This window comes from Xiphias gladius, chromosome 23 (genome assembly GCF_016859285.1).
Source record: "Xiphias gladius isolate SHS-SW01 ecotype Sanya breed wild chromosome 23, ASM1685928v1, whole genome shotgun sequence".
In the NCBI taxonomy this organism is placed as follows: Eukaryota; Metazoa; Chordata; class Actinopteri; order Istiophoriformes; family Xiphiidae; genus Xiphias; species Xiphias gladius.
This window is the reverse complement of record NC_053422.1, coordinates 17,484,213-17,501,381: the sequence shown is the minus strand read 5'-3', so window position 1 is coordinate 17,501,381 and position 17,169 is coordinate 17,484,213. Positions and strand designations below refer to the sequence as shown.

The 17,169-nt window shown below is 39.8% G+C and overlaps 1 protein-coding gene across 3 annotated transcripts; it reads right to left on the bottom strand.

The window, feature by feature from the left end:
• Window positions 1-3,552: 3,552 nt before the first annotated feature.
• Window positions 3,553-16,560, bottom strand: reep2 (receptor accessory protein 2). 3 transcript variants are annotated; one of them, XM_040120311.1, is made up of 9 exons: window positions 16,309-16,560; window positions 14,048-14,120; window positions 12,023-12,099; window positions 11,588-11,708; window positions 11,302-11,415; window positions 9,238-9,418; window positions 8,209-8,267; window positions 7,297-7,354; window positions 7,025-7,133 (listed from the first exon to the last, which is right to left on the bottom strand). In XM_040120311.1, the coding sequence occupies exons 1-8, from the start codon at window positions 16,338-16,340 to the stop codon at window positions 7,325-7,327; spliced, it is 687 nt and encodes a 228-aa protein (XP_039976245.1). In that variant the 5' UTR covers window positions 16,341-16,560; the 3' UTR covers window positions 7,025-7,133; window positions 7,297-7,324. The 3 variants fall into 3 exon arrangements, with proteins under 3 accessions (XP_039976243.1, XP_039976245.1, XP_039976244.1); XM_040120309.1 differs by lacking the exons at window positions 7,297-7,354; window positions 8,209-8,267 and adding an exon at window positions 3,553-6,123 and having other exon boundaries at window positions 6,967-7,133; XM_040120310.1 differs by lacking the exons at window positions 7,025-7,133; window positions 7,297-7,354 and having other exon boundaries at window positions 8,023-8,267.
• Window positions 16,561-17,169: the final 609 nt, after the last annotated feature.

The following is a 17,169-nucleotide window of genomic DNA, read 5'->3' as shown; positions in this document are numbered from 1 at the left end:
GATTTATCTCCAAATTTATAAAAAAAATGATATCATGGCAGCCATATAATGCAGTATTTGCTTAGAGGCTAACTTTGTGAGGTAAGAAGTTCATCTTAATATTTTATTATAGAAATTTTACTGATACTTTTAAGTATTTTGGTATCAAAACCTGAATTTGTATTTGTCTGAGTATCCTGTATCGTGAATACATGTCTGTCATTTGTAACCAACCAAACTCCTGGTAAATTGGATGAAAATTCAGCGAGTTATGAGGATTGTTGTGGATGGATAAATATTTTCAACTATAAAGAAACGAAGTACAAAAACACAGTAACTAAACTTCTGTAGCTTTTAAGCTTTGGTTTAGAGAGTCTGAGTTTACGTATCTGACTAACTAGCTGGGCCAGTTTCTGAATTTAGATAATTCCTCAACATCAAAGTGAAGAGCTAGTGTTTAGCTAGCTCCCGTTGGTTAAAGCAACCACGGAGAAAAACCTGCCGTCTGATCTTCACAGAGCTGTGTGTCTTTCTTTGACAGACATCTTTGCTGAGGTAACTCTGAATTAACCAGCTAATAGCTGCCGTCAGTGACACTCACTCGCCATGTCCCAAATCCAAACTTCATGTGATTCTGAGTAGGCAGTGTGTTCACATTGAAAAATTGACAAAATAAAGCTTACTCAAAACAGGTAACAGAGGAGCAGCTAGCTGAAAAGATGTACATAAATTGTAAGTTGTGGTTAAAAGCTATTTTGAACAATTATTAAATCTTAGGAAAAATATGTTGATGTCTCTTTGTGAAGTTTACTTACCAAAGATGCAGTTTGATTCACATTCAGTTTGATTCACATTCACCGAATATTTTGTATCCTTTTCAGTTATTATAAATAGTTAAAGTGATATTTTTGTGTACTAACTGCTACAGCATTATGCAGTGACAATAAATGTGAACATGCCGTATAGGTTCGGTATGTAGTATGGATTTAGGACACAGCTAACTGGTTAAACCTGTTAGCTGTTGTTGAAATAAAATAAACCCTTGTAAACTCAATTATGATGATCATTATAATCATTTGAGATTTGATAATTAAAATAAATTAATTATTAAAATAATTTCTGAAATAACTCCACAAATTTTTTATTTATAAAACTTACACTATTTTGCAGTTTTGGCTCAATCTACATCTGGCTTTATGTTACAAAAGTTTGCAAGACCCCACAAATCGACAACTTGACCATACGAACAACTGAAGTCTATGTTTTTATGGATATATCGTTAGCTATTATCACTGATGTTGGTCAGTGAGATTTCAGCACAATGCCCTACGCTCCAGGAAGGAGCAGTTATCCTGATAGCTTGCTGCTCGCTTGCAGTGGTAGAAAAAAACTAAGTACATTTACTCAAGTACTGTACTTAAGTACAATTTTGAGGTACCTGTACTTTATTTAAGTATTTCCATTTTATGCTACTTTATACTTTCCACTCCACTACATTTATTTGACAACTTTAGTTACTAGTTTCTTTTAAGATGAAGATTTTAAACAATGGTTAATATAACAAGCTAAAATGCAACACATTGTTAGAGATTAAAACGGCGGTTTCCAGCCTTTTTGGCTTCTGACATCTGACGAAAAGCAGTGTGTAGTTGGGGTCACATCTCAGATGTCTGTGAGTTGTTAACAGCTCCACCAAATAGGGGATTTTGCCCTCTAAACTTCTCACATGGTTTAATTTTTGTTCATGTATATTGTAAAAATACACAAGTAGCATCAAACCAATTATCAAAGTAAGTTAATTTAAAAGTTACTGATTTAATAAGCTATCAACTTTATGTAGCTCACAGCTTAATATTTTAGGAGATTAGTGAAGCATATTGTTTTACTCCCACACAATATCGGCATATCATGTTAGTGTGCCCTGCGCCCCTGTGGCCTGAAAGGTGCACTCAAAAACTTGATACATTTAGAGATCCAGACCCAGGTATAACCAGGCAACATAAACTCAAACATCCCAGCCCTGTTGTCCTTGAATCTGCCCTCGGGCTGGCTCATACCCTCTTGAGACTGACATCCAATCAGTAATAACAAATGTCAACCTGTAACCATGACACGAACTTGATGTTTCAGCAGTTTCATTTAAATTAAGTGGGTATCTTGCAAAGTTAGGGTCCTTATGAGATCCTGTCTTTGTGTTGCCATCCTCTTGCCACATCTTAGAAAGAACACACTGTTGGGGAAAACAACAGGAGGTAATTTGGTTAGTAAGACTAACTGTGGAAGATAAACAGACACAGACTGCTGAAATGTCATATTAGCTTCACTTTGGAATGAGTAATGGGCCGTGGATTTTGTCTCACACATTTGAGACCTTTGGGAAGGGCCAGTATGAATATCAAGGTACAACTGAGTATTTAAGGCAGAATCGGAAAAGTGAACCCATCCTTTAACCTTTTTTCTTATTTAGGAGCAGCAGGAAGATGTTCTAGAGAAGAAAACAGGGAAGAAAACTTTTGAAGGTCTGGACTAACTTGTTTGAATGTCAAAATTTGTGCCCCATTGAACCCAGTACTGACTATCTAAAAAGTCAGTATATAAAGAGTAAATGGAAAGAAATGATAAACTGTCCTAGTAAAATAGATCATAGTATCATAGAACTTTTCAAACAAATGACATTATTCAATGTCATTATTCGACTTTAGAAAATAAATCCAGTGGTACTGCAGAATATGTGCCTTGTGTAAAACATCATACTGAAAAACGAGAAGAATTTGCAATTCAGTTTGCAGTTGCCATTGTCTTTATGAAACATACCAATAAAATCTTTCCCGTGTTTTATCCAGAACATTAAAAAAAAGACCAAAATTGTTACAAAACACAGCACGGAAATTTTAATCAGTTCACTTGATGATTTCCTTCATCGAAAAAGAAAAATGAAGATAGTGAGATATATTTTTATTTATACATGCAACAGTCCATGTTTACTGAGGAGAGACAACGTGGCTTGTTGTATGTTTAAACTTTTAGACAAAGCCGAAGCATTTTAACTTTTGTGGCATGTACAAAGTTTTGAGGATTAAGCAGTCTAGAATCTTTTAAAGCTCTCAAATATTCCAGCATCATAACTCCATCCAGTGAATTTTATCCATATTTTGTTAATTGCAAATTACTTTTGAGCCTCTGAAAATGAGGGACTGTGTATAAAATGGATGTAATTCCTAAACGGTTAAAGTGATATTTTTGATAACCCCCTTGAATTAAAGGTGAAAGTCTCACTTCAATCACATCTTTATGGCTTTGTTTCAAATCCATTGTGGTGGTGTCCAGAGGCCAAGTTACGAAAAGTGTCACTGTCCAAATACTTATGTACCTAACCATATCTGCCTGTGATTAAACCATCAAAGCTCTCTGGTGTTCTTTAGGCCTGTGTGGACATAAACCGGATGCGTTACTAGTTGAGGACCAAGAGAAAGGAAGGGTAGTGCTCATGCAGGAAGAACAGGATCCACAAGTTAACTAAACCAAGAGGTGGTATGAGACTCCAGAGTTCTACTTAGAAAAGGCAATAACACACTGATTTAATTTCCTTTATTAGTAGTTTTGTAACTGATACATGACCTTGTTACATACCATTGTCCCAGCACACATACTGTTATCCTTTATGACATGGAGCTTTGAGAATTGGCACAAACAAGATACAAATGAACATCCCTGTACACGATACCAATTTTAAACATAAAATAATCAACAATAAATATCCAAAAATGACCCAAGATAAAAATGCAGAGTAGCTTGATAAGACAGAATGTCTTCTAATTATATGATGTCTCCTTTTTATTCAGTGCAAACATTGAATTAAGAACTTATGGCCCTAAAATACTTCATAACCAGTCTGAGTAGAGAACATAGCAGGATGTGAACGCACAAACATCAGTTTGGACTCAGTCTGGAGATTCCTTACTTTGTGATGGAGAAGAGTTAAAAAGGTCTTAATGTGAAAAGACAGAAAGAAAAATAAGCATGTTAAGTAAAAATACAAAAAGTCACTTCCGACACCAGAAGTCTACATTGAGTTTCCTCTGGTCTCAGGACATATGATTTGTCAAGGCTAAGAGTTGTTTTAAAAAAAAAAAAAAAACACCCACACAAAAATTAAGAAATTAAAAAGATGTCAGCCCAGAGAATGAATAAGGCAAGCAAGCTCACACCGCAGATACAGTTAAGTTTACTATTTACACTGTGTTTACATGTTGTTTAGTTATGTTGCCAACAGTTGACGTGGGGTTCGTCTCCCCCTACTGGTTCATACTAGTGTCAAACTGCAGACAGCAGTAATGAATGCAGAAGTAGTCTCATGCTTTTAAATCTCCAAATACAGAGCACTCAGAAGAAACCACGCCCAATGTAGAGGCTGGCAACCCTGAAGAGCTCGTCCCAGAACTAAAGTCCAGTGTGTTTAGAAACACCCACAGCCTGGTCTGACACTCCCCCCACATCTGAAATAACATGGGGATGAGAAAATAATTCTCACATAGTCTCCTGATGTTGGTTTTGGTTGAATTATTTCCATATTGCTTTGCTTTGTCCTGCTTTTATAGTGAGGCAAAATGTCACCACACAGCTGTGTAAAATGAAAGTGAGAAAGTGCAGAGCTACTCCATGAATTTCTAATGTTGAAAAACAAACAATATACAGGTGTCACTGAAAGCAGATATGTTACCTCACAAACACTGGCAACTCATCTATGACTACTGCATTTATTGGGAGAGAGCCCTGTCATCACTCAGATACAGCATCACCTTAAGAGGCCCGGCTATGCACAACTGATCATATTTATTACTAATATTACGTAACCAAAAGAACCGGATAAAATGCAAGTGCAATAAATAAATGATCTTGGATAAATACAACCTAAAAGTGTGATGTCTAGATGAAGGATTCCTAAGCGGAGACTACACCAACCACTCAATCACCAGCACTGTCCATGTCTTCAAAGTCACATTAAAGCAGTGAGGAAGAAAGTTGCTGTGAGCGAGACCTGAACGTAGCAGAGCCAGACTCACTCAGGTATAGGAGGTATACAGCCTTCATGAGGGGAAGCTGAACTTTGAAATTGTCCACAAGCTGTGAGGCGTAAAATACAGTCAGAGTTTAAAATTAAAACAGGTAAACGCAAGAACCAAGACAGGTTTGATCACAAATAATCCTGTAAAACTAGACAGTTACATGAGCTAGGACATGGTGGTTGCTGAGCGACAGCTATTATGAGCTGAAAAGTAGTCAAAAGTGGGAATGATTAGGTCTTAAGCAGTATTAAGGATGTCTACAACTATCGTCAATGCAGGCCTTAAAGTTGATCTTAACTCCGACTTACTCCTAGGTCAAAAAACAAAAATAAATAAATAAATAAATAAATAAACCCTCAGGAACAATTCAAATCAGTTTGTTTTGCTGATCTCTCTGAGGATTTCTAGCATCATGGCCAGGTCAAAATGAGGATGAAGACCTGTGGCCTGCATGAGATTTTCATTTTCAACTGGATCCATGTAGAAGTAGCCAAGACAATACATAAGGGACTCAAATCTGTGGAACTACTCTTAAATCAAGAACGTCAACAGAACATGAATCAGTAACTTCGATGAGACTGGAAAACTGCACATGGCCAGCTCATGTTATCAACTATTATGGGGACCTACATACGTGCCTACGGGTTAAAGGAAAAAGGAGCATCAATGATTAGATTAACAACCATCTTCAGACCAAAAAAAAAAACAAACAAACAAAAAAAAAAAGGCTGAGAAACATCCCCCACTGTTAAATCTGAGTGACACAAAAAAAAATGCAGCAACCCAGCTAATGTAAAAGAACTGTTCCCACATAAAAGTGGCCACATACGGCTAAAAACTAAATCTGCACTCTGCTCTCAAAACCAGCAAGAGTGATGCAATTTCTGTGATTGATATATTATATACATATAGTTTACGAGTGTTTGTGTGGAGACAATACATAGGAAGAAGAGCCTGCAGGCTGTGGGTGGAGAGACTGTAGGCCGGTGGATGTGAACAGCAGGCCTTATGGTGGCGTCTCTGCATTATTAGTCGCCGTCTTTTTCTTTGTTGGCTTCTTCACCGTCTTAGTTTGAGTCTTGCAGAGGGAGGAGAGGGACAGGAGGGAGGGGCAAGTTAAGCGCAATTAACACAGCTGATCAAACGACAGAAGGAAAAGAAGAGAGACAACAGTGAACTATTCAAGTGGAGAAAGGGTACAGTGAAGGTTTAACTAGGGTCTTGCGATATGTTATACAATACAAGATATCTTTTTGGATGGATTGCTGATAAATTTGGTACACACTTTCATGATCCTCTCAGGATGAATTAAAAAAAACTTTCCCTTTAGCACCATCATCTGGTCAGAATTTCAGTTTCGCTAATGCTTTGTTTTATGACCAAATACCTGAACATGGTAAAAAGAATTATACCTGCTAAACATCAGTCTGTTAGGACTGTCATTAGCTGTGTCCTAATTCCATACTACACACCAAATGTAAGCAAGTTTTGAGTATGTACTATGTTGCCCCTGAAAAATGACAAAACAGTCTAGGAAAACCTCAGAAAACAAGTAACTCTTAAATGCTGGGAAAACATTTTTGTCTAGCTTAATTGGCAAAACATCACACTGTTTCCAACTGAAATGATGTTTAAGCACAATACAAAGTTTGAACTTTGCACGATATGAAACTATTGCAATATTTTGTATTGACAACATGAAAACTTCCCCCCTCTTACTGGAAATGGATTTGTTGTGGCTAAACAAATCTTGAACAAAAAAATCTTAATATTGACAATAGGCCAAAATTATTGTGATACAAATTTTAAGTCATTACTGCCGTATTGTACCATCTACATTATAATGTAGAAATGATGCATAAGCTCTTGAGATGCACGTCTTGCTCTTGCTCTGTGTCTGTGTGTGTGTTGCTGGCCCTACCTCTGTTTTAGCAGCAGCAGGTTTCTTGGTTGCCTTGACGCTGGTCCCACGTTTGGTGGCTTTGTCTCCCACATCTTCATCAGAGTGCTCTGTCCTTGTGTCCGATTGGTCAGAGCTGTGTTGGGATGACGTGTCATCAGCAATGGACGTGGCTGCCAATGAGCGTGCTGCAGGATTGGACAAAGAAAGAAAGAAAGAAAGAAAAAAAAAAAAAAAAAAAATCAGTGGTTGTTCAGTGAGAGAGTAGTTCGTGGTTGAGACTTAAAGCAGGTGAAAAAAAAAGTGACTGAAATCAGATGATTCACCAGAGCAACAAGAACCAAACTTAACTGTCACCAGCTTTCCAGTCTTCTGCATTTCATTTCCTCTGAGCCAATGTGATTCTATTCTATAAAACAACATTAAAATGTACAATGGATGAACCTCTTTTCCATGAATTTACAAAATTCATCCAAAAGACAACAACACTGAAGCAAAAGTGTGTATTTGCAGACCAGTGCATCACTGCAGTCACAGTCTCTCACACCACCCAGTGGCCAAATTTCAAAGAACAATTTGCTTCCACTAGTTTTAAAGTTGGATGTTGGCTGTATAATAAAGGTCACACTGAAGAAAAGTTTCTTCTGCCCAGCTACCAAGACAGCAGAAAAAAACCAAACAGGGTCATCTGAGGCGCCTCTGTTTCAGTGCACTCACACCAAATTCTACATGAGCAGCAGAGAAGCTTTGGTCCCAGTCTGCTGCTGGAAGCACTCGAAGAGACTCTAGTGCTGCAGCACTTATTCCCAGTACGTGGAAAACGAAACAATCAATCTTTCACTAGGACTGACGGCCCCTAAACCAAACTTTAACCACTGACAGTAGTCGTTCCCAACCTTGGTAGTGTTGTAAGAGGTCGCAAGATAAATCTGAGGGGTCACGAGATGATTAAAGGGCAAAGAATTAAAAGAAAATTATGCAACAAAAAATTATGTTTGATTATCAGAATTTTGTTTAATCATATTTTCATGTGAAATACTGATACAATTAATAAGGCTAAAAATAAAAATAATGTAATTAAACACTATGAAAACGGCAAATCGTTCGTAGGCTAATACACCCTACATTAGAGCTTTGACAATGGGTCACGACTAGACATTTCTACATTTTATGGGACACAACTCAAATTGTTCTGGAACAACTGAGTTACAGTACAACCTGAAACATTTGATTGGTGGAGCAAGTTATAGGTACGCTGGAGACCTCTTGTGGTGTTATGAAGTGGGTCCTCATTTTGTTTGTGTCATGTGCATTCACAAGGACTATGAGAAACAGAAAAAAGAAATGAGGAAAATACATATGAATTTGTGTAGGTCCATCTTCATTATTCATTATTCTGTTTTTCAGTATGGTTAGAGCATTAAAATAGAAATTTACAAAGCAATTTTAATCCATAACCAATGTATTTATTATGTCTTGTAAATGCATGTAGATTCTTGGCAAACAGTCTGGACGTCGTGGAAAGGAGTATAGCTTTAATCAAACCTGATTCCTTTACAAATCAGACCAATTTACAAACGGAGAAGAGTTTTTTAATTTTTTTTTTTTTTTTGCTTGCTAGTGTGGTGGCTCAGTGAGAAGTTTAAATAGTTATTCTAAAATAAGTAGTCTGCTCCATTCCTTAAATAAAGACTGAGAAGAGGTTGAAAGCTCCGGATCATTAGTAAGAGGACTTTTGAGCTTGGATTTCCTCCCTAAATACTATATAGATCCCAAAAGTTATTTAGCAATATCCACGCACAAATCACCTTGAAAATTTTTTTTTCCCCATTCACGCTGTCCAACGCTTTTACTTCTGTTGATTTGCTCTATTTTTCTGTCCATCTGGTTTTTGAACTTGGTTTCTTTGTTAGTATAAATTTAAATGTGCCACTCTGCTCTCTCCGTTCATGTTTCACTGTCTCTGTGTCTCTCTCTGTATTCAGTTCACAGCTTGTCAGGCCCACACAGCCAGCCAGCCTGCAGTGTAGTGAGACACAAAGCGTCCTCCTTCCAGGCCTCTCCTCCCACTAGAATCACATGCTTTGCCCCCCCATTCTGCAGTGCTTTAAATCACATGACTTCAGTTGGCTGGAACAGCCCTGGTCCTGCTCTGATAAAAGTTAAACAAAGTCCTCTGGGAGACTCAAATCAACAAACTGGACATACATATGTATTTATGCACAACTCCATGCTCCTAAACGTGAAGCTGCTAATGACGCAGTGTGGGATGTGCGTGTTGTGCGGCCTTACTCTGCCGTGCAGCAGTGCTCTTGGCCCGGGGCAGCGTGCTGGCCCCTGAGCTCATCTCGTCCATGGGGTCCCGTCTCATGCGGGCGTCTGACGTGTGCAGAGCCAGCTCATCCTCAGTATTGATGAGAGTCAGGTCCTGCATGCTGAAACTCCGCAGCTTGTCTGACAGCACACCCTGCCCCTGGGCATCGCAGCAAAACCAAACACAGACGAGTTACATTTGTTGGAGCAGAAAAGTATATCTTCACTTACCCCTATATAACTTTTATGTAGAGAGGAATTTAATTTTTTTTTATATTATTCTTATCATTAGCTAATTCTCATGTGTGGTGAAAATCCAACTGCCAAGGTTCTGCAGTTAATGGTTTTATTCAGTTTTTGCAGTGACAATATGAGGATACTGGCCTTTTAAGGATACCCAGAGCTTTAAGGGGCATAAATTTTGACTTTACCGTCAAGGCTGCAATGATTAGTCCATTAATCGATTAGTCAGTCAATCGGCTGAAAATTATTTGACAATTTTTGACAATTTTTTTGACGATTTGGTTATTTCAGTCCTCTTTCAAGCAAAAATGCCAAACATGCCAAATGCCTTTGGTTCCAGCTTCTCAAATATCAGGATTTACTGCTTTCTCTGTTTCATACTATTGTAAATTTGAATATATTTAGGTTTTGGACTGTTGGTCAGACAAAAAAAAGCAATCTGAAGATGTCACTTTGTGTTCTGGGATATTGTGGTGGGCACTTTTGTCTTTTTGGATCGTTTTGTCTATTTTGTCTATTGTTTGGATCAAGAAATTATTCAATTAACTAAACAAATAATTGTTAGATTAATCAATAGTGGAAAGAATTGTTAGTTGCAACCCTTACCATTACCAATTAATAATAAGCAACTGCACTAAAAATATTTGCTTTACAATTTATGTGCAAAAATTAAGTCAGTACACTGCATCAAACATTAAATGTCTGCTTGAATATCAGTTAGCTGCATGGTTAGTGTGATCTGTTTATGTGACAAAGACCTCTGCACAGGAGTATAAACAGCAATGGTGAAGACTTACACGTTAATACTGAGCAGAGCATTAACTAGTATTGTGTCAACAAGTGTCAGCAATTAAACAATGGCTTTAATGAAAACTTCCACTGAACTTAACTGTAAATATAGGACTTTGGACTCACTGTAGCCATTTGCCATTGCAACACTGATTTAGGAGCACAAACAATTACTGTTTGCAGGGGCTCACAGTTTCACATCAATAACAATTTGTTGAACCTTCAGGACCCGTTTGTTTGGCTGAAGCAATTATTTGGTCTGTTATAAACGCAACCCAGAGCTTATCTTTAGGCTTCAAGGCTATTTTCTCCAGTTTTACACTCGTTACTCCAGGGACTGTGTTCTGCTTTCTCTACGCAGGCGGTGTAGACATAAGCATTAAAATACATGTTGGGGAAACTGATATATGTCAGACTTCAGTAGACGTCTGCAGGTACAGCAGTGAATTCATCCCAAACACACTGAGGATGCACTGGGATCTTATCACATGAGCCACATTTAAATACAGCCACACACAAAATGTAATATAGAATCGATATACAAGGAATCTTTGACCAAACAGGACCAAATTTTTAATCATGTAGTGTGTATGAAGTTTGAAGTGTGTTCTCAGTAAAACATTTCCAGTCAAATTAATTCTCTTCTTTAGCTGTAAGGCTGAGTGGAAATGTTTTTAAGTATTACTCTCTGTTTAGCAGCTGTCAAAATTTCCCACTGAAAAATCCCATGTGAGCAGGCAAGCAAAATGTGATCACAGTGGTCATTTGAGAAGCATTCGAAACACATTCTAACATTTGTGCTGAGCTGCATCTCAATTGGAATCAGACACAATCTGTACAGTACTGGATCATAGATGCTCAGTCCAAACAGGGCTAAAAATCACTCGTAACCCAATCAACAGTGATCATATTACAGAAGTCAAAACATTAATGTGAACATCAAGCATTAGTAAATTTGTTTGAGCTATTAAATCATGATGGTATCTAACATCACCAGAGTACACAGCTCACCTTGGTGGCAGCAGTAACAGCAGCATTAGCAGCCAGGTTGAGACCTCTCTTTCCAAACTTCATCATGGTCTCATAACTCCTGTCTTTGGCCTGTGCAATGTACTCATCTATCTCCTATAGCACAGGAGGACAGTTGAGGGGAAGAGTGAAAGACAATAATGTAAGCAATCATAACAAAGAACAATGGGAAAAATAAAAAAGAAAGGATGATTTCAGAATACTTCAATGTGCACACCAGTTTACATTTGTGAAAGGGGTTAAATGACTTGATATGTCACGTTCCTACCTTCTCTTTGTTGGACAGGGTTGGGTGGACAAACTTGCGGTAGAGGACACTGGAGCCCTTGGTGTATGGGGACAGGAGCCAGATCACAAAGGCAATCTTTAGCTCAAAGTAAAACGGAAACCTGGGCAATGAAACAGAGTTATTAAATTCAGCAGTGAGAAGAAAGGCTTGATGAAGGTGGAGACACCCAAGCTATAAAGAGAAAGACACAATGAGAGAAGGGAAGACACTGATCTGTTGTATAAAGAGACTAAATAATTGTGTGAGTTGCATTTTATGATGCTAAAGTGAAAAGATACTTTCAGAGATTATTGTACTAAAAATAACAAGAACATTTAGCACTTGATACACACATGAATGCATCTATTGATACTGTATAAGCTGTTTATTTATTACAAGCTGGTTGGGCATGACCGTGAGCAGCTCATGACTCACCATGATAGGAGCAGGTCTGTGGCTGTCTCTGCTGTGGTGAACAACGCAAATACTATCCAGTACATCATCCACTTCACCTGGACACACACAAACACACACAGGTGAGGAGGGAGAACATAACAAAAATAGCACATGGAAACCCTCAGCATCCGGTGCACACGTGCTGAGACACATGGAGCTAAACAGAAGCCACACACACACACACACACACACACGCCAACATATGTTTCAGTTCTTTTGGATCACATCAGTATGCATGGTTGACCTCCAGAGACAAAGGAAATGTGGGGCATCCTCTAAATATGCAGTAAACTAGGCATTTAAACACAAATTAGCTTGAGTACCAATGGAAATGCAGTCACAATTATAAAACATATTGGTATATCACGTTACAGAGTTAAAGAGAAGAGAACTGGATGGTAACGGTATGTTTAAAGGCATTAACAGGCCACAGGCATGCAGCCGTGTAAACACACATAATACTGAATCATTCGATTCATTAGAAACAAGCCAAACAAGAGGAAGGGGGAATGAAAACAACATTTCTAAAAATGGCGTCCTCCACTCACTCACACTCTCTCTCTCTCTCTCTCATTCCCTCATTCGCTCCTTCTGTGGCCATCAGCTTGAGCAGTGATTTTTGGGGGGGGGGGGGGTTGCCATGGTAACCTGCCATGAGGCGACTGTTCTCCAGTGCAAATCTAGGCGGAAGGCCAGAGTACTGCTATCACTATCTCCTCCCCCTCCTCGACCCCCTCTCTCTCATATCTCTTGTCACAATGAGGTAAACAGGGAGGACCCAATGTGGTTTACGGACTCCACTGTTCCCACTGTCAACCCTGGTCATACCATTCTGAACTCATCACCACTTTATGTGTTGTGATAGATATTCAGATGATACTAACGATAAATCCCAAACTTCTCTCCCATTTTAGTGCTGATGTGTTAAGACTCAAGCATGAGTTTGCTAAGATGTAAAGTATCAATGCTGAACTGATCAAAAAATATGGGGATTTGGAGGTGCAATTGGACCCTATGACAAATTCTGGGTGTGTTCATTTGAACTATGAATCATTTTGGTATCAGGGGATTGGATAGCTTCATGCAGTCAACATGTTTTGGGTGTTAGTTGCATCATTAGTTCCCAACCTTTTTGTCTTATTTCCCCTTAAACACAGAGTAATTAGTGGGTCAAACAAAGAGATTTACCCCTTTTGTAAATGGCTTCATTTGACTTCAATTTTTTAGAGGCCTGAAAGGGTAAACTATTAACTACTTCATAAGAATGGGAACAACTGAACTAAATGATGCAAATGGTTTTCACTATCATCAGCATGGCATGACTTATGTAATTGTCAGAACGCGCAGGCACATTCAAATATGTTCTTTCAGTGAATAGAGGTTATCTGTTCAAACAGATGAAAGAATGCCCACACACTACCGTTTCATGTCAGGGTCAAAACTTTGCCATGTCCGTGTACATTAGAATAATTATATAATACATGCTGAAAAAAAAAAAAAAATATATATATATATATATATATATATATCTATATATATATATAGATATATATATAGAGATTTATTTATTTATTAATTTATATATATATTTATTTATTTATTTATTTATTTATTTATTGCATTGCCGTAGTGACCCCCTTTCATGAAGGTTGATGTGTCCCAAATTAGCTCCCCTGCCATGCCTATGACCTTGTCTGGGAGAGACTGACCATTATCAAACATGCTTGAAATTTTTGTCACCAGTCTTCAAGTGATAGTCTTCAAAGAAAAAGAAGAGTTATTGTGGCCCACGTCAAAAAAGAAATTATTCCAGGTAATGAATCTTTGCCCTCTGATGAAACAATGTCAAGTGTTTGTCTGACCCAAATTTCTATCTTTGGGATTTCTATTAGTTTCTGTCTCAGAACGTTCATTTAAAACTTTAAACATTAGTGTAAAAATATCTCAAAAGTCAAACAGAGCAGGCAACGGTCAAAAACTTTAGTAACCAGAGGTGATACTCACATACTCCTTCACATTCTTCGTTTTGACAGCCTTGTATGAGGAGTATGCTGGGTAGAGCGTCCCAAAGGCAAGGCTGAAAAGAGCAGAGGAGCAGAGGAGCTTGGGTCAGAGGAGAGGGATTCAGTTTGAGAACATGGCCTCTGGGTGTTGACGCTGATACCTCACAAACATGTTCCTGCTTAAAAAGCAGTTTATTATGTTTGCCTGGAGGTTATGTAAACATAAGTAGCTCTTTGTATCACTGGGCTGCTTATACTTAAACACAGTCAGTGTCTAGATAGCTCTGATCTTAACGGTGATGCCACAATAGAGAGGTGATGGGCAGTGGCTTGTCAAAACACACTGGCCTGATAATGATGGAGTCAGGAAGACTACAGCGAGATTAAGTGGAAAAACACATAAAAGTCTGCCAGGGGTGGGTCAACATGTGTTAGTCCACGTGCAGAGTGAGACACTGCACACAGAGCTGTGTTTTTGATGTGCATTTGGTCGCATCCTGTGCCCGGGTGGGGATTTGTGCTGATGTGACAGGATGCTGAATGCTGAGTGAGGGGACAGCAGGGAGAATAGAGTTCAGAAAGTCACCAGTTTGTCTGTACGCTTACAGTGTAAACCAGTGATTGTGACTTATAACACTTCATCTAAACTAAAGACTGAATGTGTATCACACAAGTCTCCCAATGAGGCTTGTGCTCCCACCGCTGGGCAGCCTGAGCAGATCTACTGTTTTTCTCAGCATTTAAGTAGGTCCTCTGTGAGTGTCTGAGCTGCCCAGTCATGTGTGCAGCACCTCTCAGCTCTGTACAGTAAGCGGAGGCGACTCGTAGCAGGCCTCTAGGCCAGCAGACTGATCAGCAGACGCCCTGTGCCTCTTTGTGTCCCCATCTTTGGGTTTGAGGGCATCCAGTCCTCTTGCAGAGACTGATAGAGTGATTTGAGTTGCGCTGATTTTTCATCTGTTCGGTTTTCAGGTTAGTACAAATCATTTTTCTGTCATACGACATAAAAAAAAGACGCAGCTGCATGTTTAAAAGCAGAATAAAGGTGAAAAAACAACTGCTCTAGTGTTAGATGTGAAGCAGCCATTATGATGCATATCCAGTCCCATTGTTTGTCTCCCAATCCACGCATGACTACCTGAGGTGTAGTCAAGTGGACGGGCCAGCTAGAATTCACTGACAAACAAAACAAAACAAAAAATTTTTTAAAAAAAAACAGTTTGCCCATGTTATCCTTTACTTATGTAAGCCAGGCAGGCAGAATATTTATAGGACTAAAACAAGAGTGACATTTCTACACCTGGGCCTTTCAAAGACACCCTAGCAGCCATACATCCACATCATAAACCACATAAAAAACTGACAGCATCTGTGACAGACAGGTACACCCAGCGGTCGGACGGCACAATATCCAACTTAAAAACTCAGAGCAGTCATCTGACATAAGGCAACCTTGATGCAGCATTGCAAGAGTGTCTACATTGGGGAAGAGGATGAGGCCAGTTGCTGGCTTTAGTTGAGTCATCCACACTGTCGGGATGTGGTGTGTACAGGTGGAAGCCGAGGCCCGAGCTGCTGATACCGCTCTCTCTCTCTCTGAACACAGCAAGGAATCTGTCTGTGATGCGTAGCCAACACGTTGCCATACTGAAAATACACAAGTCATCCACATTTATCCGGCCAGTTCCCGAGCCATGGGCCTAGCCATGGGTGGATGGACGGTTGCTGTCATCACGTTTTACCAACTCATGTTACCAGCTGGTGCTGAGATGCTCAGTCACCACGGCGGCAATACTCGGGCTGGGATGCTTTTTAATAGCCACCGCAGCTAGTTTGGAGTCTGTTTACTTGTCTGAAGCGGGGCAGGCATATTAAGCAGGTTCCACTTGAGTAGCGTGGCCAAGCTAACGAATTATTTCCCTGCCAATACGTTGTCTGTCACGTGCTTGCAGTGGCTGGCTGGCACGCATACGTTAGTTAGCTACCAGCGGCTAGCAAGCGCTGGGTGCAGACAGTACTGCATCATTCTAGCAGTGACAGACGGTTGGTGTTGGTAATTGCTTAAACGGGTACCCGAACAGCAGTCTACCCACAGTATGTTTCCAGGTTACTGAAATGTAACTATATACGGACAAAAAAAAATAGACTCAAGCCTAGCTAGTTGGCGCGGCGCAGCGCACAGCATCAGAAAGCTGATTAATGGTGCCGCTGCTCTGCCTAACGTTTAAACACGGCAACAGATGCAGCCCAACCCGTACTCACACAACTATCCTCGAAATAATCCAGGATACCATCTTGGTGGACCGCCGACCGTACGCCTTCCGCTTCTAAGAAATGTAGTCGGCTATTTAGCGGGCTGGGTGCCCCCCCATTCCCCTCCAGGACGCGGTTTGTTGTGATCTGAACCGGGAGGCCGGCCGGTGCTGCCTGTCCGCCGCTCCGCTTGTGCTGTCAGGTGGGCTGACGGCGGCTGGGGATGTGATGCTGCTGTGCTTGTGCTGCTGCTGCTGCTGCTGCTGCTGCTGCTGCTGCTGCAGTCTCTGGCTCCTCCGGGCTGGCCCCGCTCTCCACCGCCGCTGCTGGGGAGACTGGTTCTTAAAGGGCCACGGCCCCGCTTTAAAACGCGTCGGTTAAAAAGTCGAAGAAAGTGCATCTCACTGCTGCTCCTGTCCACTGACACTGACACTGGCACTGGCACACACGATCCAAAGAGCGCAATTCATTTGTGGGAACAGTGAGAATCAGTGGCAACAGATGGGGTTATTATACAGTGACTGTTATTAAAGGCAGTACACATGTATAGTTGTAAAAAAGACACACAAAAAAACGTGTTCGTGATGTAAAATAATGCGTCTTTGTTGGTTTTAACTAATTAAATTCATGCTTGCATCCTCCTCCCTGGTAAGTTACCAGTACATTCAAGCTTTCCTGCCCTATTTCTGTGATCTACTTACTAATTCAGACGTGAGTAGTGAAAGCTAGGCCCCACAGGACAGACACGAGGGCATCTACAATCTACAACTGAATATAAGATGGAAACACAAGATTTAACTGTATTACAACATCACATACAACCTTAAATTTAGCTCTACATTCAGACTTGTGCTGAATCAATTACTTGAT